Source organism: Anolis sagrei, chromosome 5, assembly GCF_037176765.1.
Source record: "Anolis sagrei isolate rAnoSag1 chromosome 5, rAnoSag1.mat, whole genome shotgun sequence".
Classification (NCBI taxonomy): Eukaryota; Metazoa; Chordata; class Lepidosauria; order Squamata; family Dactyloidae; genus Anolis; species Anolis sagrei.
In genome coordinates, this window is record NC_090025.1 from 67,383,354 (window position 1) to 67,405,869 (window position 22,516).

The window sequence follows — 22,516 nt, forward strand, 5'->3', positions numbered from 1 at the left end:
CTCTATCCATAGGGGAAAATGGGGAGAAGACCATGGAGGAAAATGGGTAGTTTCTGTTTAATTCATAGGCCACACGGAGTGGGTCTCATTTGCAAAACAATTCTGGAGAAGGAATCTTTAGTACTTGACTTTGGAAGCAAGTACATTCTATCATGGCTAAAATTAAAGCCTGCATCCACTTTGTTATAATAACCAGTAGCAGTCCCAATTATACCTCCTTGGATAGCGTAATAGAGACAGACTCTAAGATGCTTTTATGAAACATGCATTGCCTTCCAGAGGTATTAAAATCTTGCTTTGACTTGGCAACACTTTGTTATGTTACAATGCAGAACTGAGATGGATTTAATTGGTATGGTTATTACTTGATGTAAACAATATGACGCTGCAAAATATTCCTATTGCAACAGAAAAGTTAAGTATAGACAGTTCCCAAGTTACAAACAAGATAGGTTCTGTAGGTTTGTTCTTATGCTAAATATGTATGTAAGTCAGAACAGGTACTTTTAAAAGTGTAACTCCAGCCATATATATATATATATATATATATATATATATATATATATGGCGCTTTATTTCCCCAATAAACCGTTTTTTTTTTCCAAAATCCAATTCTTACAGGGACAGAAAATGATGTGAAATCCTCTGAACAGGGACACAGACAGCAAAACAAACACCACAGAGGTGTTAACTGTTCCCTATGTACTGCATTATATTATTATTAGGTGCTGACTTAGGCTGAATTTTTAGATTTGGTATTCTGACCTCTCTTTTTCTTATTGGGCCCCTTGTGGCATGAGATGTGTAACATGAAACAAGATGTTGAGAAGTTTTACTACCAGGGCTTCAACAATGGGCAGCACAACATTTTGGGTTTAAATCAGTCAAACAACTGGCTCACTTTCTATGTTGAACTCCCAGTATTGAATCTTCTCAACAGTAGGTTTCAGTTTAGTGTGTACTCTCGCATGCATTGTCACCAACAGCAATATAGTTAAAGGTAACACAACAAGTTAGTGATGTCATAAGGGATGCACTCCATGATCAGTAACACTGTTATGTTTTGTCACAAATTATATTTCCTTACTACTTATTTTCCACATATCTACATATTTCATGCCTCTTTAAGGGAGGATGGTGTGTCTGGGATTAGGAAAGATCTCTTCCATTGTCCTGATCCTGAGGCTCCTACTAGACTGCCATATAATCCAGATTTTCAAAACAGATAATCCACATTATCTGATTTAAATGGATTATATGAGTCTACAGTGCTATATAACCCAGTTCAAAGCAGATAATTTGGATTTTATATGGCAGTCTAGAAAGGGCATGAGTTACCTCTAAAGTATCTGAACCTAACTGAATTTCTAAACAATCTCCCTAAAAGGTCCTTCTTACTAAACATCCTAATTTGTTCCTCCCCAACAAATATACCTTTTTCATTGCTATCGCATCCAGAGTTTTATCATTTTATGTTGTGCATTTGGCCCGCCCACTGTGCCTGATTTTCCATTATGTTATTTTGCACTGTTTATTTTACTTGAATGGCTTATTTATTTTATTGTGATGTTATTTTTGTTATTTTTGCCTCATGTAAGCCACTCCAAGTCCCCTTTGAGGAGATGGTGGTGGGGTATAAATAAAGTATTATTATTATTATTATTAAATTGCAGGTTTGCCAAGACAACCTATATGAACCTATAAGCAAAATATGAGAGCAATAGCACTCTGATGCTGTTCTTTCCTTGTGTCTCGTAATCATACATCATATCATTATGCCAGTAGCAGTTAGCTTATTAGCTTCCAATCATTATAACCTATGCTAATTTCTCTATTCCCTTTTAAAGAAGATATGTAAGATAATGCCAATCACAGGCTAATAGCAGTGACTTACATTTTAATTAAATGTGAGCCAATACTTTACTGTTGAACTTCATTAGATGACTCTGCTTTCTAATATTACAGGGAAGAGGGAAAACCTCTGTTTCCCTTATTTCTTACACATAATTATATAAATGTGTGGCATAGCAATGGGGCGGGGGGGGGGGGGGGGATGAAGACTCCCCTGGAACCATATTTTTAGGTTCATCCCTCCAAGAAGAAACAAAGTTGAGAAAAACACAATGGTTGATGGTATCAAAAACTGCCAAGAGGTCCAGCAGAAACAAAACAAAAGGGACAGACTTCCGTGTTCTATTTCCAGTATACTCATCAACCAATGCAGCAAAAACCACCTGTATCCCTGAGATCAGGTCAAAATGGATCTAGATAACTGGTCTTATCCAGAAAACTCAGCACACACTCCAGTACCTTGCCCAGAAATGGAATGCTCTTGACTTCAGCCAATGATTATCCAATATGGGAAGGTCTTTTCAGTAATGGTTTTATAACTTCCTCATTTGGGACTCTGCCTTGTTTTAGCAATGCATTAACCACTTCCTCTACCTACTAGCTTAAAAAGTAAAGATCTAACATATGACGGGTCTCACCTCTTTCAGAATCCTGGCCATGTCCTGCATAAACTGAAATGTATCAATTGTCACTGAACAGACAGGAGTCAAAATTAGCATTATGTCAGAGTGGATCCAAGCAATTTTATCAGCAAAGTGCCAGGTAAGATGTTAACAGTGGACCGCTGAGTGGTCTGGATTCTGTTCGTGTGGGCACACATGTAAAAGAAATTTGACCATGACACAGCTCTTATAGTTGGCTCCTTACATCTGCAAAAGAAGCAGAAAAACATTTTGTTTTTGATGCCTGAAATGCCGCGCAGCAGGTTCTCAGGCAGGCTTTAGCCTGTGTTCAACCGGCCCTACTCTGAATTTTCTGCCAGCATCCTGTTAATTGCCACCTCAGTTGTTTCATTGCCACTAACTCCTTGGAAAACCAGGAGAATGCTTTGGCTTGACTCGATGGGATAGAACACTATGGAGGGATCATGTCAAGAATTTCACAGAATTCCTAATAAGGAAGCAGGAAACTTCCCAAGAATTACCAGGAATCCATCCAGGTCCATCTCTTGTATCAGATCCACTTAATGGGTCCTTGACCCCACACATATATTCTGAGTTCCAGCACGTCTAACCACCCCCACTCTATCCCTGATAATCATCTAGATGTCCATTACAATAGAACCTAGACAGTTCCTCCACTTTTAGCTCACAGTGAAGAAAATGCCAACCAGAGTGTGTCCAGCAGCACAAGTAAGGCTGGATACTACTTGTCCAGTCTCATCATCCAGTATTCCCAATTTCCTATGTCTGTTACACTGCATTTTCAAAAGCTTGCTCAAACAACCAAGTCTTAACCTTTTTTCATGTAATTTTGATGATGTTGCTTGTTGTTTATGTTTTGGTTTTACTTTGATGTAATATGTTATTCGGGCTTGGCCCATGTAAGCCACTCCGAATCCCCATTGGGGAGATGATGGCAGGGTATAAATAAAGATGATGATGATGATGATTATTATTATTATTATTTCTGGAATGTTAAAAGGTGGGATCGAGAGCAGCCCCCCCCCCCCCCCCCAGATGATCTTAAAGTCCTAGATGGTCCATAAGGGGAGATGCGTCCGGGCAGGTTTGTGTAGTTAACGTAAGAAATAGATCTGGATTCTCTCTGAATCCATATATGTTTTACTGTATGTTAAGATGCATCTTATTGTGGTGTATAGCTGCTTGCTAAATTGGCCATCTGCATTGTCCCATTAAATAGTGAGGATGAGATCACCTGGGATCATACAGACAATCCGTTTGCCAAGCACTTACTGTAGACAGTTGCTTTGAATCTGTATTCACTGAAAGCCCTTCACACTTTGATGTTGTCTGCCAATGTATATTGTAGAGGTCTCGCCCATTTTTTTAGTGCTTGGAAGTGTTTTATGATATTCTTCTTTGCGTAAAGACAGTTGAGAGATTGTTAAGGTGCATATTTGGATACTGTTCTCCCTTAATTCCTATGTTGTTCCCCATCTGCCTATACTGTAACTTGGCTGTTCCTAGATGGAGTATGATATGGCTTGGGGGGAGGGAGAGGAGAGAACAAGTAGGAGGTTGTTTTTATCACACCATTATCTTGTTTTATCACATAATTATCTCATTTACAGCAAAAGTACAGTGTTGGGAGAGTGGTAGGAAGTTGCTATGCCTTGGAGCTGCAGGAAGCCTTTCCAGGTGCCTTTCAGCTACCTGTTTGTGATATAAACTAACATTTAAGCATTTGATTAGCACCCAGCCCTTGTACCAAAAGCCGATGTGGCAGAGTAGTTTGAGCATTAAACTGGGGCTCTGGAGACAAAGGTTTGAATCGCTCCCTGTTGTTCAGTCATGGAAACCCACTGGATCACCTTAGGTCAAACTCTCTCAGCAGAAAAGGTTAAAGGTAAGTCTGCTCTGGACAATTTTAAAGATAATCCCATGATAGGGTTGCCATGTCAGAAGCAACCTGAAGGCAGGCGAAAACAACTTGTACTTCCAGCTCATATGAGAGCAGGAATTTCACACCAAATAACTGATCAGGCCAGTTCCTGGAAGCAAGGCAAATTAGGCTAATACTTTAGCCCGGACAGGTAGATTTGCATATCTCAGGCTAAGGTGTGCAGGTCATCATGCTTTCTTCCTTAATAGTTTCTGTGCCCATTTGGTGCCATGCCAGGCATGTCAAAGTACTTTTGCAACACTCTGACACATATAAGTTATTTAGATCAATAATCACTCCTGTGAAGTCATGCATATCAGAAACATAATGGCTATACAAATAAGTAGAACATGTGATTTACATGTGGGGTTGCGCTAGTCTTTACTGGAATCCTTCCTGAAAAGTCATATATATATATATATATATATATATATATATATATATATATAAATAATGCTGTACATATAGAGAGAGGCTGGGGGAGTGGGGGGTGGAGAGCGCATGTTACATCCCGAATAGACTACTGCAACATGCTCTACATGAGGTTGCCTTTGAAGACTGTTTGTAAGCTTCAAGTGGTCCAACGGGTGGTAGCCAGGTTGCTCACTGATGCAGCGTACAGGGAGCAAAAAACTCCCCTGTTGCATCAGCTCCACTGGCTGCCAGTCTGATACCAAGCACAATTCAAAGTCCTGGCTTTAGCCTACAAAGCCCTAAGCGGTTCTGGCCCAGCTCACCTGTCTGAACCTATATCTCTTTCTATGAACCATCTCGGATGTTAAGATCTTCAGGGGAGGCCCTGCTCTCAGTCTCACCTCCTTCACAGGCGTGATCCTGACTGTGAGAGCCGTCCAGCAGTGGAACTCTCTGCCCCGGAGTGTGGTGGAGGCTCCTTCTTTGGAAGCTTTTAAACAGGGGCTGGATAGCCATCTGTCAGGGGTGATTTGAATGTAGTATTCCTGTTTCTTGGCAGGGGGTTGGACTGGATGGCCCAGGAGGTCTCTTCCAACTCTTTGATTCTATGATTCTATGATTGCTGGGGACGAGAGACAAAGCCATCTCATTGAAGACTCTTTGGCTATGGAACTTCCCAGTGAAATTAGGTCAGCTCCCTCCCACCTGACCTTTAGGAAGAAATTAAAAACATGGCCATGGGACCAAGCCTTTGGACAATAAACTCAGTGCAATAAGTGAAACAGAACAAGTGCAATTATGACCAGAAAGGCTCCTGAACTATGATTTTGGATTGCATGGTTTTAATAATTGGTTTTAATGTTTAGATGTGTTAACTCTACAGTTTTGAATGCATTGTTAATTTTATTTGTATATAATTTTATAAGGAGCCCCCGGTGGCGCAGTGGGTTAAACCTTTTTGCCAGCAGGACTGGCAGACCGACAGGTCGCAGGTTCGAATCCAGGGAGAGCGCGGATGAGCTCCCTCTGTCAGCTCCGGCTCCCAATGCAGGCGCATGACAGAAGGTTCCCACAAGGATGGTAAAAAATCAAAACATCATCTGGGCTTCTCCTGGGCAATGTCCTTGCAGACAGCCAATTCTTTCACACCAGAAGTGACTTGCAGTTTCTCAAGTTGTTCCTGACACGAAAAAAAATGGACTGGTTGGATCTTCTCACTGTCCAAAGCACTCTCAGAACTTTCCTCCAGTGCCACAATTCAAAAGCATCTATCTTCCTTCGCTCAGCCTTCCCTAAAGTCCAGCTCTCGCATCCATAGGTGACTGTGGGGCATAGCATTGCTTTAACTATGCAGATCTTCGTTGCCAGTGTGATGTCTCTACTCTTCACTATTTTATTTAGATTGGTCATTGCTTTCCTCCCAAGAAGTAAGTGTCTCCTGTTTTCCTAGCTGCAGTCTTCATCTGCAGTAATCTTTGCACCTAGAAATACAAAGTCTGTCATTGCCTCCACGTTTTCTCCCTCTGTTTCCCAGTTGTCAATCATTCTTGCTGCCATAATCTTGGTTTTTTTTATGTTTAACTGCAACCCAGCTTTTGTGCTTTCTTCTTTCACCTTGCTTAGAAGGCTCCTCAGCTCCTCCTCGCTTTCGGCCATCAAAGTGGTGTCATCTGCATATCTAAGGTTGTTAATGTTTCTTCCAGAAATTTTAATGTTTCTTTCAGCCTTGCATTCGTCAAGCCCCGCACATCACATGATGTGTTCTGCATACAAGTTGAATTGGTTGAGTGAGAGTATACAACCCTGCCACACTCCTTTCCCAATCTTGAACCAGTCTGTTGTTCCATGGTCAGTTCTTACTGTTGCTACTTGGTCATTATACGGATTCCTCAGGAGAGAGACAAGGTGATTTGGTATGCCCATACTACCAAGAACTTGCCACCATTTATTATGATCCACACATAGGTTTTAGAGTCTATATAAATAAAAATGTCATGTTCATTTGTGGGATTACCATAACTCAAAAACTACTGGACGAATTGTCATCAAATTTGGACACAATTCACGTATCAGGCCAACGAGTGACCATCACTAAAAAAAATGATTTTGTCATTTGGAGTTGTAGTTACTGGAATTTATAGTTCACCTACAATCAAAGAGCATTCTGAACTTCACCAATGATGGAATTTAACCAAACATGGCACACAGGACTCCCATGACCAACAGAAAACACTAGAAGGGTTTGGTAGGCATTGACCTTTAGTTTGGGAGTTATGTTCACCTACCTCTAGAAACCACTGTGGACTCAAAACAATTATGGATCTGGACCAAACATGGCAGAAATACTCCATATATCCAAATGTGAACACTGGTGGAGTTTGGAGGAAACAGACCTTGATATTTGGAGTTGTAGTTACTGGAATTTATAGTTCACCAACAATAAAGAGCATTCTGAACCCCACCCCACCGAACCTCCATGACCAACAGAAAATACTTAAGGCCATCCAGTCCAACTCCCTTCACCAGGGCAAGGAAACATAATCAAAACCCTCCTGACAAAGAGCCATCCAGCCATAGATATAGATACAGAGGTAGCCCTAGGTAATTTTCAATGGTAAGCAAAGAGTATCCCCCCCCCCCCCCCGGCAACCAATCACTGATATATATTTTCTGTTCGTCGTGGGAGTTCTGTGTGCCATATTTGGTTCAATTCCATTGTTGGTGGAGTTCAGAATGCTCTTTGATTGTAGGTGACCTATTCATCCTAGTAACTACAACTTGCATATGTCAAGGTCTATTTCCCCCCAAGAGCGCCTCAAGAGCGCCCCTGGGCAAAATCAACTATACTGCAAATGCTTACTTTGCGTAACGGGTTGAGCCGCCCCTGTATAGATAGATATACATGATTCACACACACAGATATAATATCATAGATGTGAAAGGGACCCCTAAAGAAGGACAATTATATGTTGCATGTTCCAGAGTGGGCAAACCAGACACTCTCCACATCAACACTGACAAAGAAGCAGCAAGAAATACTGCTTACCTACAAGCATAAAAATTACATATGTTAGGCACCAACAGTTTCTCATTACTTTATTTTCCAGATCATCAGACTGGGCCACAGCAACGTGTGGCAGGGGACAGCTAGTCTATATAAATAAAAATGTAATGTTCGTTTGTGGGATTAACAGAACTCAAAAACTACTGGACGAATTGACACCAAATCTGGACACAAGACACCAACTAAAGCAATGTATGTCCACTCAAAAAAATGATTTTGTCATTTGGGAGTTGTAGTTGCTGGGATTTATAGTTCACCTACAATCAAAGAGCATTCTGAATTCCACCAACAATGGAATTGAACCAAACTTGGCACACAGGACTCCCATGACCAACGGAAAATACTGGAAGGGTTTGGTGGGCAGTGTCCTTTGGTTTTGGAGTTGTAGTTCACCTACATCCAGAGGTCACTGTGGTCTCAAACAATGATGGATCTGGACCAATACTCAATCTGTCCAAATGTGAACACTGGTGGAGTTTGGGAAAAATAGAATCTTGACATTTGGGAGTTGTAGTTGCTGGGATTTATAGTTCACTTACAATCACAGAGCATTCTGAACTCCACCAACGACAGAATTGGGCCAAACCTACCACACAGAACCCCCACGTGGGCCACAGCAACGTGTGGCAGGGGACAGCTAGTAGTCAATAAAACAGAAATATAGCCTGAAAAACCTACAACTCAGACAAAGGATATTTTTAATGCTATCCTTACAAAACTCCTAAACTGTGCATTGCTGGGTCCCTAAGCGAGTCACATATACAAGAGGGCAACATGGAGAAGGCTTTGTTGTCAGATGCTGTGAAACATAAACAGACCATTCAGATTGATGAAACAGAAGGTACTGAGCCGTTCTATCCCCGCCCTCCCGCCGAGTGCATCCTTCCATTGGCTCACTTCAGCCCCGTGGCCACGCCCCTCCAAGGGAGACCCCGCCCCGTCCGCCTCAGGGCTTTCACTTTCTGCAAAGGCGAGTCCAGCCAGAGCGCAATCGTGGCCTCGGCCTTTCCGGCGGAGGAGGCATGGCTTCTTCGGCTTGGTGGCCGGAGGGCGGGCGTCTCTGGGCTTGGGGAGCCGGGGCGGGTGCCCTGCTGGCCGGCCTGCTGGCCCTCGCCTTCTCCCGCTTCCTCTTGGACGTCTTCCACCGATGGAGAGTCTTGAAGCCCATCCCTGGCATCAGCCCTTGCTACCCGCTGCTGGGCAATGCGCTGCTCTTTGAGAAGCAAGGCGAAGGTAAAGGCAGGCGCGATCCTGAGTCTCTCTCTCTCTCTCTCTCTCTCTCTTAATCCCAGTCCTTTGAGCTTCAGGCAGAGGCAGGATGGGCGGCGAGATAAATTGGCCAAGAGTTGACCCAGGCGGGAAGGAGCAGTCTTCATAGACACCGGATGTTGATAATGTCCTGCTTTGAACATAGGGCCCTTCCACACAGTCTTATATCCCAGAATATCATAGAATCCTAGAGTTGGAAGAGACCTCCATGGGCCATCCAGTCCAACCCTCCCAAGAAGTAGGAAAATTGCATCCAAAGCACTCCCCACAGCCTCTGTTTAAAAGCCACCACCACACTCCAGGGCAGAGAGTTCCACTGCTGAACAGCTCGCACAGTCAGGGAGTTCTTCCTAATGTTCAGCTGGAATGTCCTTTCTTGTCCTTTGAAGCCATTGCTCCATTGCGTCCTAGTCTTCAGGTTGGCTTAAGGTTGGCCAACTTTAAAAACTTGGGCATAGACACTGAGAACTGGGAAGCCCTGGCCCATGAGCGTTCCAGCTGGAGGTTAGCTGTGACCAGCAGTGGCGTAGAATTTGAAGAGGCACAAATGGAGGGCGAAAGAGAGAAACATGCCAAGCCAACCCCGACCAGGACCACCTTCCACCTGGAAACCAATGCCCTCCCTGTGGGAGAAGATGCAAATCAAGATTAGGGCTCCACAGTCACCTACCATTACACTTTTTTTTGTCGTGTCAGGAGTGACTTGAGAAACTGCAAGTTGTTTCTGGTGTGAGAGAATTGGCCGTCTGCAAGGACGTTGCCCAGAGGCACCCGGATGATTTTATGTTTTTATCATCCTTGTGGGAGGCTTCTCTCATGTCCCCGCATGAGGAGCTGGAGCTGATAGAGGGAGCTCATCCGCCTCTCCCCGGATTCAAACCTGTGACCTGTTGGTCTTCAGTCCTACTGGCACAGGGGTTTAACCCACTGCACCACCGGGGGCTCCTTTACACTGATCCTGGAAGACTATCCTCGGACAACGAGGGATTGCCCAAGTAAGTCTCCAGGGCAGAAGTAAACAAGCTCCCTCCCTCCTCCCTATGCCTTTCTATCACATATTTATACATGGTTATCATGTCTCCTCTCAGTCTTCTCTTCTGCAGGCTAAACATGCCCAGCTCTTTAAGCTGCTCCTCATAGGGCTTGTTCTCCAGATCTTTGATCATTTTAGTTTCCCTCCTCTGGACACATTGCAGCTTGTCAACATCTCTCTTTAATTGTGGTGCCCAGAATTGGACACAATATTCAAGTTGTGGTCTAACCAAGATAGAATAGAAGGGTAGTATGATTTCCCTGGATCTAGACACTTGACTCCTATTGATGCAGGCCAAAATCCCATTGGCTTTTTTTGCCGCCGCATCACATTGTTGCCTCATGTTTAACTTCTCCATGAGGACTCCAAGATCTTTTTCACACGTACTGCTCTCGAGCCAGGCATTGCCCCCCATTTTGTATCTTTGCATTTCATTTTTTCAGCCAAAGTGGAGTATCTTGCATTTATCCCTGTTGAACTTCATTTTGTTAGTTTTGGCCCATCTCTGTTATCTGTTCAGATTGTTTTGAATTCTGCTCCTGTCTTCTGGAGTATTGGCTCTCCCTCCCAATTTGGTGTCGTCTGAAAACTTGATGATCATGCCTTTTAGCCCTTCATCTAAGTCACTAATAAAGATGTTGAACAGGACCGGGCCCAGGCACAAGGTTCCATCCCATGAGTGTGGACTCAGATAACCCAGTTCAAAACAGATATTGTGGGATTTTCTGCCTTGATATTCTGAGATATAGGGCTGTGAGGAAGTGCCCTCAGTTGTACTTACTTAACTTACTTAGGCGACCCCTCATAGCTTGAGGATGATGGTCTTCCAGATGTGGTGTCTTGGCGGTGGGTCCGTAGGTGGCTGTGGAGCCCTATTCTCAATCCACATGTTCTCTCGCAGTGAAGGCATCGGTTTCCAGACAGAATTGGCTTGATGCACCTTCCTCTTGGCACGTTTCTCCCTTTTGCCCTCCATTTGTGCCTCTTCGAATTCTACAGCACTGCTGGTCACAGCTGACCTCCAGTTAGAGCGCTCAAGGGCCAGGGCTCCCCGGTTCTCGGTGTCTGTGCCACAGTTTTCAAGGTTGGCTTTGAGCCCATCTTTAAATTTATTTTCCTGTCCTCCAACATTCCGTTTTCCGTTCTTGAGTTCGAAACAGAGTAACTGTTCTGGGAGATGGTGATCGGGCATTCGGACAACATGGCCAGTTCAGTGGAGTTGATGGTTGAGGAGCATCGCTTCAATGCTGGTGGTCTTTGCTCCTTCCAGCATGCTGACATGGCAGTGTTGACCCATATCATCCAGCTCAAAGCAGATAACACTATATATGCAATGTGGCAGGGGTTCAACCCCCCCCCCCCCCCGAGATGACTTTTGAGGCCAGTGTCTCCTGATCTATATCTCAACAAGGCCTGGTAATTACCACTATTGTGCAATGGGTCCTTCACAGGTAATAGGTCCTGAACCTTTGCTCCCTCTTTGAGCCAGTTTATGTTGACCACAAAGGACAATGCTTTCCACAATTGGCAGAAGTTTCTTTTTGTTTTTTCCTGCTTTCTTCTCATTGCCTTTATCATGAAGATGGGTTACATCAAGACGTTTCCCACTGTGCAGTTCTCAGCCAAGTACAAGTTGTTTTGATGGCACTCTGTTTGTTTTTATGCCAGTTGAAGACTTCTATAGCAAATGATTTAGTAACTGGGCTGCTGTGAGTTTTCCGGGCTGTATGGCCATGTTCCAGAAGCATTCTCTCCTGACGTTTCGCCCGCATCTATGGCAGGCATCCTTAGAGGTTGCGAGGTCTGTTGGAAACTAGGAAAATGGGGTTTGTATATCTCTAAAATGTCCAGGATGGGAGAAAGAACTCTTGTCTGCTGGAGCTAGGTGTGAATGTTTCAATTGGCTACCTTGATAGCAACTAATGCACCAAGCGTCTGATGAATACCTTTAACCCCAACTTCTCCTCCAAAGACCACACAGTACTTACAGGGTGCACCTTGTACATGAAATAAGTAGGCTAATCAGGGAAATCTGCTGAACTATTTGGGTTGAACTCTTAAATGCCTCTTCTTATCCACAGCAAATACATGTCCTGGCAATGGAGGGCCCTTCCATACAGCCGTATATCCCAGAATATCAAGGCAGAAAATCCCACAATATCTGCTTTGTGATGGGTTAGCTGAGTCCATGCTCAGATAATGTGGGATTTTCTGCCTTGATATTCTGTGTGGAAGGGCTCGAAGTCTGTGGATTTTGCACTAATTGCAAAACCCACAGAAACAGTCTTGTTTGTATGAAGTCCAAGGTCTAACAACGACATAGCTTCTTCCCTTTGCTCCTGTTCCATGGTTTTCTTGGCAGGGCTTGGATTAGATCAGTGGATCTCAAGCTTCCCAACGTTGCGACTCCTTAATACAGTTGAGCCCAAACCATAAAATTATTTTCGTTGCTATTTCATAACTGTAGTTTTGCTACTGTTATGAATTGTAAAGTAAATATTTGATATGCAGGATGTATTTTCATTCACTGGTAGGGTTGGGGCGGGATTGATTTTATCATTTGGGAGTTGTAGTTGCTGGGATTTATAGTTCACCTACAATCAAGGAGCATTCTGAACTACAGCAACGATGGAATTAAACCAAACTTGGCACACAGAACTCCCATGACCAATAGAAAATATTGGAAGGGTTTGGTGGGGATTGACCTTGGGTTTTGGAGTTGTAGTTCGCTTACATCCAGAGAGCACTGTGGACTCAAACAATGATGAATCTGGACCAAACTTGATGAATACTCAATATGCCCAAATATGAACACTGGTGGGGTTTGGGGAAAATAGGCCTTGGTATTTGGAAGGTGTAGTTATTTATTTATTTATTTAAAAGTTTTGTATACCGACCTGCTCACCTCTCTTGAGGGACTCAGACCGGTTTCCAACCATAATATCTCATACAGTCAATAAAACATCATAATTCATATTACAATAAAACACTAAAACATTAAAACAGTAATTACATTCAATAAATACAATGGTCAGTCGTCCCACTAAAATCGGTGTTCATCATCCTCCATCCATATCTCAGGGTGTCGGCTCACTTGTCGAATGCCTTTCTCCATAGCCACGTCTTTACCTGCTTCCTGAATGTCAGGATAGAAGGGGCGGTTCTGATCTCCAGTGGGAGAGAGTTCCAGAGTCGAGGGGCCACCACCGAGAAGGCCCTGTCCCTCGTCCCCACCAGACGCGCTTGCGAGGCCGGTGGGACCGAGAGCAGGGCCTCTCCAGACGATCTTAATAATCTTGATAGTTGCTGTGATTTATAGTTCACCTACAGTGAAATAGCATTCTGAACCCCACCAATGATAGAATTGGGCCTAACTTCCCACACAGAACCCCCATGCCTTGAAGGGACTAGCTGGCATGTGCCTCCCTCCAGCCTTGAACGCTCTCAGTCACCCACATATGCGCCGAGCATGCCTGCTCTCCCCTCCCCGCTTGGCATCTCAGACACAGCCCTCCTTTTGGCTGAGAGGCCAGCCAATCACAGCAGAGGAGGGCTTTTGGTGGGAGTATTTGCTATCTGTTTCCAAAAAAAAGAAGAGAAGGACAGAAAGATGAGACAATATAGGAAGAAAAAAGATTGATGAGAAAGACAAATAGATTAGAAAAAGAAAAAAAGCCATTCTTTTTAATTTTTCTAAGCAAAAGACATTGTGAATGGAACTGCTTTGAAAAACAGAAATACGTATAACAACAAAAATGCAAAACAAAAAACAAAGTTTCTGGAGTAGAACAACTCTCGAAGTAAGTGCTGCACAATTAAACAGGAAATAACACTTTCGAAACTGGAACAGAACATTTTGTATTTCAAATTTTGTTACATAGTGTTATTTGCATTGACAATCTGGATTATATGGCAGTGTATATCCAGCCTGAAATGGCACACAAAGATATAGACAAAAGAGACAAAACTTCATTTCTTAGGTATATGAAAGCTTATCAGATACAGGCAGTCCCCGAGTTACAAACATCTGACTTTCAAACAGTTTGTAGTTAAGAACAAGGGTTAGACAACAGGAAGCGAGAGAAATCTACCCCTCAGAAGGGAAATCCATTCCTAGAAGAGTTATTATCATGTCAAAAAAGTGTCTCCACCCATCCTTCTTTTCACAACAAGCCCAATTTGTCAAAATCTAGTTATTACAGGGACAGAAAGTGAGGTGAAATCTTCAGAACTCTGACACAGATAGCAAAACAAACACTATTCCCTATTCTATCCAAACCACACATACACACACACATTTACTGCTGGAGTTACACTTTAAAAATGTACTTGTTACGATTTACATACAAATGCAACTTAAGAACAATCCTACAGAACCTGTATTGTGTGTGCCTTGGTGACTATCTGTAAAAATAACGTTTTAAGTGCAGTTGTGTTATTATTCCTTCCAATGGTGCATCTACATGGAGAATGAATGCAGTTTGACACTACTTTCACTGCCATGGCTCAATTATCTGATATCCTGGGAGTTGCCATTTTCTATGATCTTTAGCCCTCACTGCCAGAATTAAAGTGGTGTTGAACTGCATTTGTTCTAGGCACATCCTGGGCAGATTTTTATTTCCCCAAACTTGCATTTACTTTGAACAATTAATGCAGCTTGACATCACTTTCACTGCCTTGGCTCAGTGGTATGGTATCATGGGAGTTGTAGGTTTATATAGTCTTTAGTTTTCACTGCCAGAGGGAGCTGGTGCCTCACTAAACTATAATTCATAGGATTCCACAGCAGTGAGCCTGGGCAGTGAAAGTGGTCTCAAAGGCTCAATGGTGTCTGGAGTATAACAACTACTTTAAAAGTAAATACAACGCATTTGATCAGCTTGCACACTGCCTTGCCAGAGAAAGAAAATATGCCATGCAGATGGACAGTAAATAACAAGTAATTTACTCTTCATAAATCCAGAACAACATATGTACAATGTGATCAGTTGCACCAACCCACATAATGCCCTTTTATGAGAAGTTCAAAAAGGTCTTTCTTTGTCCATGTGGATAAACACCTTCAGCAGCTCATAAGGTAAGAGCACACTCCAAACTCTGTGTCTCTTGCTGTTTCTCACTTCTTCTCTCTCTGTGCACCTACATAGCTCAAGCCTGAACAAAAATGTAACAGTATCCAAAAGTCCCAGGCTCAGCCTGCTCCCTGAGCATTGCCAGACCAATTAGCTTCATGCATCTTATTTTACAGTTCACACACACACACACACTGATTCCTTGCTTGCTCCAACAAAAAACACATCAGGTGCTCTGATCTCTTCAGATCAGAGTTTGAAGAAGTGACTCCTTTGAACTAAAGTTGCCAGAATCACCCAGCTATATTATATGGACCATACTGCACGTGACCAATTACTTCTTTCAATGCGATTTCTATTTAACTAATGCAAAGTACACATAACGTTCACAGCGATCACTAGCAGCAACAAAAAGCACCATTTTTATTCTGGAGTTCGAACATGGTTCCTAGTCCACACACGAATTCATAGTGAGGGAACAAAATAGTTGAAATTGTTTCCTTCCTTCTCTCTTTCCCATTCAGATTGGTACATCTGCCACCACAATTTTTCATTGCTCAATAATGATGGTAGTTTGAATTGATCTTTATTTGGCCTTATCAGATTGCCATCAGAATACAGGTTGCAGCAGGTGTTGGAGTAACAAAAGAACTCCTTTTACTCCCCATGCTGTGATTCTTGTTTACAGCGAACTAAACGATGTGACTAGCTCTATTTTAAATGTGCTTTGGCCCTCACTGTGTTTTGAATTACAGTTTATGTAAGACCAAACAGTGCTGTATTCTGTTGAGAGCATGAAGAGAGCAAAGCAAATACTTCAGATACCTTATCTTGGGAGATAAGTACACTAGTAGGATAGGAGCTTATGAAATAGTAGGGTAGGAACTTACTCAAAACAATTTCCTAGTTTGAGTATATTCCTTAGTATTACTTAGGCAATCCCTCATTGTCCGAGTAGAGTAATCCTCCCAAACCAGGGTGGGTCCGTAGGTGATGTGGAGCCCTATTCTTGATCTGCATCGTCTCCCACAGTGAGGGCATCGATTTCCAGGTAGAAGGTGATCCCAGTTGGAGTTGGCTTGACACGTCTTCCTCTTGGCATGTTTCTCTCTTTCCCCCTCCATTCGTGCCTCTTCAAATTCTGCAGCACTGCTGGTCACAGCTGACCTCCAGCTGGAGCACTCAAGGGTCAGGGCTTCCCAGTTCTCAGTGTCTATGCCAGAGATTTTAAGGTTGGCTTTGAACCCGTCTTTAAATCTCTTTTCCTACCTGCCAACATTCCGTTTTCCATTCTTGAGTTCGGAGTAGAGCAACTGCTTTGGGAGAGGGTGATCGGGCATCCGGACAACGTGGCCGGTCCAGTGGAGTTGATGGCAGAGGACCATCACTTCAGTGTTAGTGGTCTTTGCTTCTTCCAGCACACTGACATTTGTCTGCTTGTCTTCCCAAGAGATTTGCAGGATTTTCCAGAGCCAGCGCTGATGGAATTGTTCCAGGAGTTTTATGTGATGTGTGTAGACAGTCCATGTTTCGCAGGCATAAAGCAGGGTTGGGAGGACAATAGCTTTATAAATAAGCACCTTGATATCCCTACGGATGTCCCAGTCCTCAAACACTCTCTGCTTCATTCAGAAAAATGCTCCATCAAGGGGGTCCTTAGTACCCGACAGTGCTGTACTTCTATGCAAATTGTAACTTTTAGAAGTCTGAATCAGTAGTCCATTTGCTTCTTTAAAAATATGTAAGCCCTAATAATTCTATATGACATATATTTATTTCCTGTTCTTAAAGGCTCAAAACTAACATGCAAGTACACCCTGCTCCAGAGTGTAGATAACCATCTTGTGGCTTCAAAGGTTTTTTTTTTAAACCTCTGCCTCATCCTATTGGAATTGTGAACTGGGAGAGACATGGCAATTTGAATTGTATGTGAAGACTGGCTGAAAGCAATGAAGCAAAGCGATAGAGCTTTCTTTAAGTCCTGTGGTTAAATTGGCCCTTTGGCTTCGATTCCAAAAGGCAAAGCCCCTCCACTGCTGCTGCATTGACCTGATGGGATTGCCCACGCTCGTATTGAATCTTTTTGTTTCACATATTCAGGTGTAGTAGAGTCTCACTTATCCAACCTTCACTCATCCAACATTCTGTATTATCCAATGTAATCTGTCTCCTGCTTGGATCCACAATTGTTTCAATAAATTTCAATGTTTTGGTGCTAAATTAGTAAATACAGTAATTAGTATATAACGTTACTGTGTATTGAACTGCTTTTTCTGTCGCTTTGTTGTAAAAAAAAACCCCTGTTGAAAAAAAACACCTTTTTGTGATGCCATTTTGTGGCGAAGGAAGCTTTTATAAAACCTAAATGCAGCATGGGGAATATTTTCCAGAGATAAATGTATTTATTTTGCCTGTGTACATATGGATCCGACAAAGGTAATCATTCTAGTAAAGTGGTTCTCAGCCTTCTTAAATCCCGTGACCCCTTAATACAGTTCCTCATGTTGTGGTGCCCTCAACATAACATTATTTTCATTGCTACTTCACAACTATAATTTTGCTACTGTTATGAGTTGTAATGTAAATATCTGATATGCAGAATGTATTTTCATTCACTGGACCACATTTGGCATAGATACCCAAAACAAAATAATTAAGTTGTCAACAGGGGGCCCTTCCAGAATATCCCAGAATATCAAGGCAGGAAATCCCACATTATCTGAGTCTGGACTCAGATAACCCAGTTCAAAGCAGATATTGTGGGATTTTCTGCCTTGATATTCTGGAATATAGGGCTGTGTTGAAGGGGGAGGGGTGGGTGTGGGGAGAGAGAAGGGAATTGAAAAGGAAAAAAGAGATAATAATTATGGTTGTGTCTGTGTATAATAAAAAGAATAAAAAAAACCCAGATACCCGATACTCCCAAATTTGAATACTGGTGGGGTTGAGGGGATTGATTTTGTCATTTGGGAGTTGTAGTTGCTGGGATTTATAGTTCAACTACAATCAAAGAGCATTCTGAACTCCACCAATGATGGAATTGAACCAAACTTGGCACACAGAGCTCCCATGACCAACAGAAAATACTGGAAGGGTTTGGCAGGCATTGACCTTGAGTTTTGGAGTTGTAGTTCATTTACATCCTGAGAGCACTGTGGGCTCAAACAATGATGAATCTGGACAAATTTGGCACAAATACTCAATATGCCCAAATGTGAACACTGGCAGAGTTTGGGGGAAAAGAGACCCTGACATTTGGGAGTTGTAGTTGCTATGATTTATAGTTCACCTACAATCAAAGGACGCTGAACTCCACCAACAATAGGATTGGGCCAAACTTCCCACACAGAACCCCATGACCAACAGAAAATACCGTGTTTTCTGATGGGCTTTGGTGACCCCTCTGACACCCCCTCACTACCCCTCCAGGGGTCCCAACCCCAGGTTGAGAAACGCTGTTCTAGTAGATGCTCCAGTGCCATATGTGACTCTCTCTCAAAATGCTTTCCTTGAACCAGTTTGGCTGTTGAGCCTCAAAAGGATTTTGGCCATAATTTACCCAGTGAACAAGAGTCTGTTGAGTAGACTGTTTTATAGCACTATTAATCAACTGTAATGATACCAGAGGCAATTATGCTTAGTTTTCCAAAGGTGATGGAGTATGACGAGGCAGCCTGGTGCCTCTTAGATCTTTTGAACCACAGCTGCAATAATCTCTCCGGGTTGGTAATGCTGACTAAGACTCAAGGGACTTGTTGTCCAGAATATGTCACAGCTTGTTCTGTTATTCTGTTAGCTATATTTTCTGTGTTAGAAATCTATTGTAAGTGTGTGACGAATTACTAAAATTATTTCAAAGGATTGACCTTTCCTTTCTATCACACTCAGCTGGTACCCTATTCTCTTGCAAATGCAATTTTGTACTAACACCCGAGACAGTTAACATTTTCAGATCTGTAAACAAGTATTAATTTGAAAAACTTGACCCCTGGGAATTGAACCTCAACCTTGACATTGCTTTTGGAAGGAATGTTTTATTTATGTGCCTATTTAAACCTTGATACACACATATATTAGAGCATTTAGGAATGAGAAATTATAGCAAAATACAATATTGAGTACTGGAAAAAACACAAAACAGTTGTAAAAAGGACTTAGAACAGTTTATTGTTCTATAAAAATTTTTTTCTGACCTTTCAAGCCGATTTTTCCTTCAGAATTGATCAGAGAGGTATGCATTTCTGGTACAGTATGCCATTGTTAGGTGTCCATCTTCCTGCATGATGTTACGTCCACTCATGTGGCTTTACCATAATCTCCAACCTTCACAAGTATTGAGCATAGCAGCATATACATAAGTTAGAACAGTTTTTCCCAGCCTGTGGTCCATAGCCCACTAGTGGTCCACAAGAACTAAAATATGGTCCGTGGCCCCATGGTTACTACAGCTCAATGGAATTTTTTTCTTCATGTCTTCATTTTTAGGCCTGTTCTTGTGGTTATTTGGGATGCTGATTCAGAAAATTGCATTGGGTAGACCACATCAGCTCTAGATTATTAAATATGGTTTTCTGTGGTCGAGCAGATGGTGACTACTAGAAGGCATATGTTATGTTTCAGAAACTAGAGCTGATGTGGTCTATCCAATGCAATTGTTGGAATCAGCACCCCAAATAACCAAACCGAATCTAAAGTTCACCAAAAATTGATTCGTAACCCTTTTGGTACTAATATTGGAGAGTGGTCCCTGGTTAAAGTGCTTCCTGGTTAAAAAAAAAAAGGTTGAGAACTACTGAGTTAGAGAAAACGACTGAAGGGAAATGATAACTGAACTTGTGGGAGCCCATTTAGAAGGTTTGACCCTTTGAAAAGTTTCTTTCCCCCCATACATCTCAATAATTTCAGTTATGGAGCAGGCAACAAAAACACCAACAGGATCACTAGCACTGTCTTGCTGTCCATTGATTTGGTGTAATCCCTTCATCTGAAATAATGTAGTGTATTCATATGGCATAAATAGTTTATGAGCTTATGTATATGGTGCTGTAATTGCCAATCCTAACAAGGAATGATGAAATCTCATATCTGAAACTACCCTGTACTACCCTGTACTATAAACTTTAGGCAACCCCCCCCCCCCCCCCCAAATCTTGAGTCAAGTTATCAACTGATCTATGAGTATTTTTGAAAGGAATCTGTTCTGGTACAGCCACACCAGGAGCTCCTGCTTATCTTGCTATTTGTTGATTACTGCATGTATTTTAAAGTTCTATGCCTTTGCAGTTAGATGACTTTCCTTAGTTTGCATTTATTGGATCTATGACCTGTCAATTATCATTAGGTTCCCCTGGTCCTGCCCCCCTTTTGGGTTTTGGAGGGAATAGGAGCCATTTTGGGTCAGTCCAGACAGAGAAGCCTTTCATACAGGACATAAAACCAAGAGCTCCTGTAGAAAGCTTCGTCTTCTACAGCTTGGCCGGGGATATACAGCCCCATAGCTTGGCCAGAGAGATGCAGTCCCAGCACAGCTCTTTTGCTGAGGATTTTACAGCCTTACAGCTTCTTTGCTGAGGGAATCCGGTCCCACAGCACTTCAGCCAGCCATCACGGAAACCTGAACACCTTCTTTTCCCCTGGAAGTCTACAAAGCTCTCCTTGGTAAGGGTCACTCCTGGCAGCCAGAAGCAGTTGGTACCAGGTGTAGCGGCTTCATGCCAACAGAGGCAAAGACAGACTGCCCAGATAAGAGGTTAAGGATTTCCCCATTAGTTAAAATACAGTTATGAAGATAGTGCCTGTCCCCTGTGGACAAGATTGAGAGAGCCAATAGACTATTGAGAAAGCCTTGAAGTACCTGTTTGATTTCAATAATAAAGAACTTTGTTGAACCTTTAAGCAATCTAAAGACTCTGTTTAAGGAAATCCAAAGGCCTTTAATCTGAGGCAGCCTCGGCGTCCCGTTGGGCACACAGAATTTATGTCCTGTCTACAGTCTTTATGTACAGGCCCAGCATGTGACAGCACATAATCATTCCCTATTCTGAGTGGAGTGGTGAAAGGTAGGAGCTTTGTCCATCCTGGGGAAACCTAAAAGAAGTACTGATTCCACTAATCTCGCTGTCATGGCATTACTTTTGGCCTTTTTGAATGCTGAGGTAGAAAAATGGTGATGTGGTCTATCCAATGCAGTTTTCAGAATCAGCACCCCAAATAACCAAACCGAATCACCAGTGTTCACATTTGGGTGTATTAAGTATTTGTGGAAAGTTCGGTCCAGATCCTTCATTGTTTGAGTCCACAGTGCTCTCAGGATGTAGGTGAACCACAACTCCAAAACTCAAGGTCAATGTCCACCAAAACATTCCAGTATTTTTTGTTGGTCATTGGAGTTTTGTTCAATTCCATCATTGATGGAGTTCAGAATGCTCTTTGATTATAGGTGAACTATAAATCCCAGCAACAACTCCCAAATGACAAAATCAGCCCCTTCCCCAACCTCACCAGTATTCAAATGTGGGCGTATTGAGTATTGTGCCAAATTTGGTCCAGTGAATGAAAATACATCCTGCTTATCAGATATTTACATTATGATTAACAACAGTAGCGAAATTACAGTTGAAGTAGCAACGAAAATAATTTTATGGTTGGGGGTCACCACAACATCAGGAATGGAAGGGGGTCACGACATTAGGAAGGTTGAGAAACACTGATCTATGCAATCTGCATTGGAGAGTGGGGTTTAGCATATGGAGAGAAGGATGACTAGGACATTTCAATCCATTGGAACAGTGGTTCTCAACCTGTGGGTCTCCAGGTGTTTTGGCCTACAACTCCCAGAAATCCCACCCAGTTTGTCAGCTGTTAGGATTTCTGGGGGTTGAAGGTCAAAGCATCTGAGGACCCACAGGTTGAGAATCACTGCATTGGAATGATGGCTAATCCCACTTGATACAGGATACATCCTAAATGAACACTGGTGCTAGCCATTTTTAATGCAAATGTATTGTTTTTATGGTATATGTGGCAATGTTTACTTATGTTTTAGTTTATTATGTTTTGTTGGATTGTTCTATTTTATTTTTTTTACTTCGATACTTAATTCTGCGTACTGTTATTACTGTTCTTTATTATGTATTTTTAATGTGTTAGTACTCATCTGAGGCATTGAATGTTTACCTTTTGGTGTATAAACCGCTCTGAGTCCCTTTGGGGAGAGAGGGCAGTCTATGAATAAAATTCAATAAT

At 42.4% G+C, this 22,516-nt stretch overlaps 1 protein-coding gene across 1 annotated transcript in view; it reads left to right on the forward strand.

Annotated features, from left to right (window-relative positions):
- The first annotated feature begins 8,834 nt into the window (after nt 1-8,834).
- Nucleotides 8,835-22,516, forward strand: part of CYP4V2 (cytochrome P450 family 4 subfamily V member 2) — a 33,755-nt gene continuing 20,073 nt past the window's right edge. Inside the window, exon 1 of the mRNA XM_060778601.2 lies at nt 8,835-9,127. Within this exon, the coding sequence (XP_060634584.2) occupies nt 8,917-9,127 (211 nt within the window). The 5' untranslated portion in view covers nt 8,835-8,916. The remainder of the gene's footprint in view (nt 9,128-22,516) is intronic.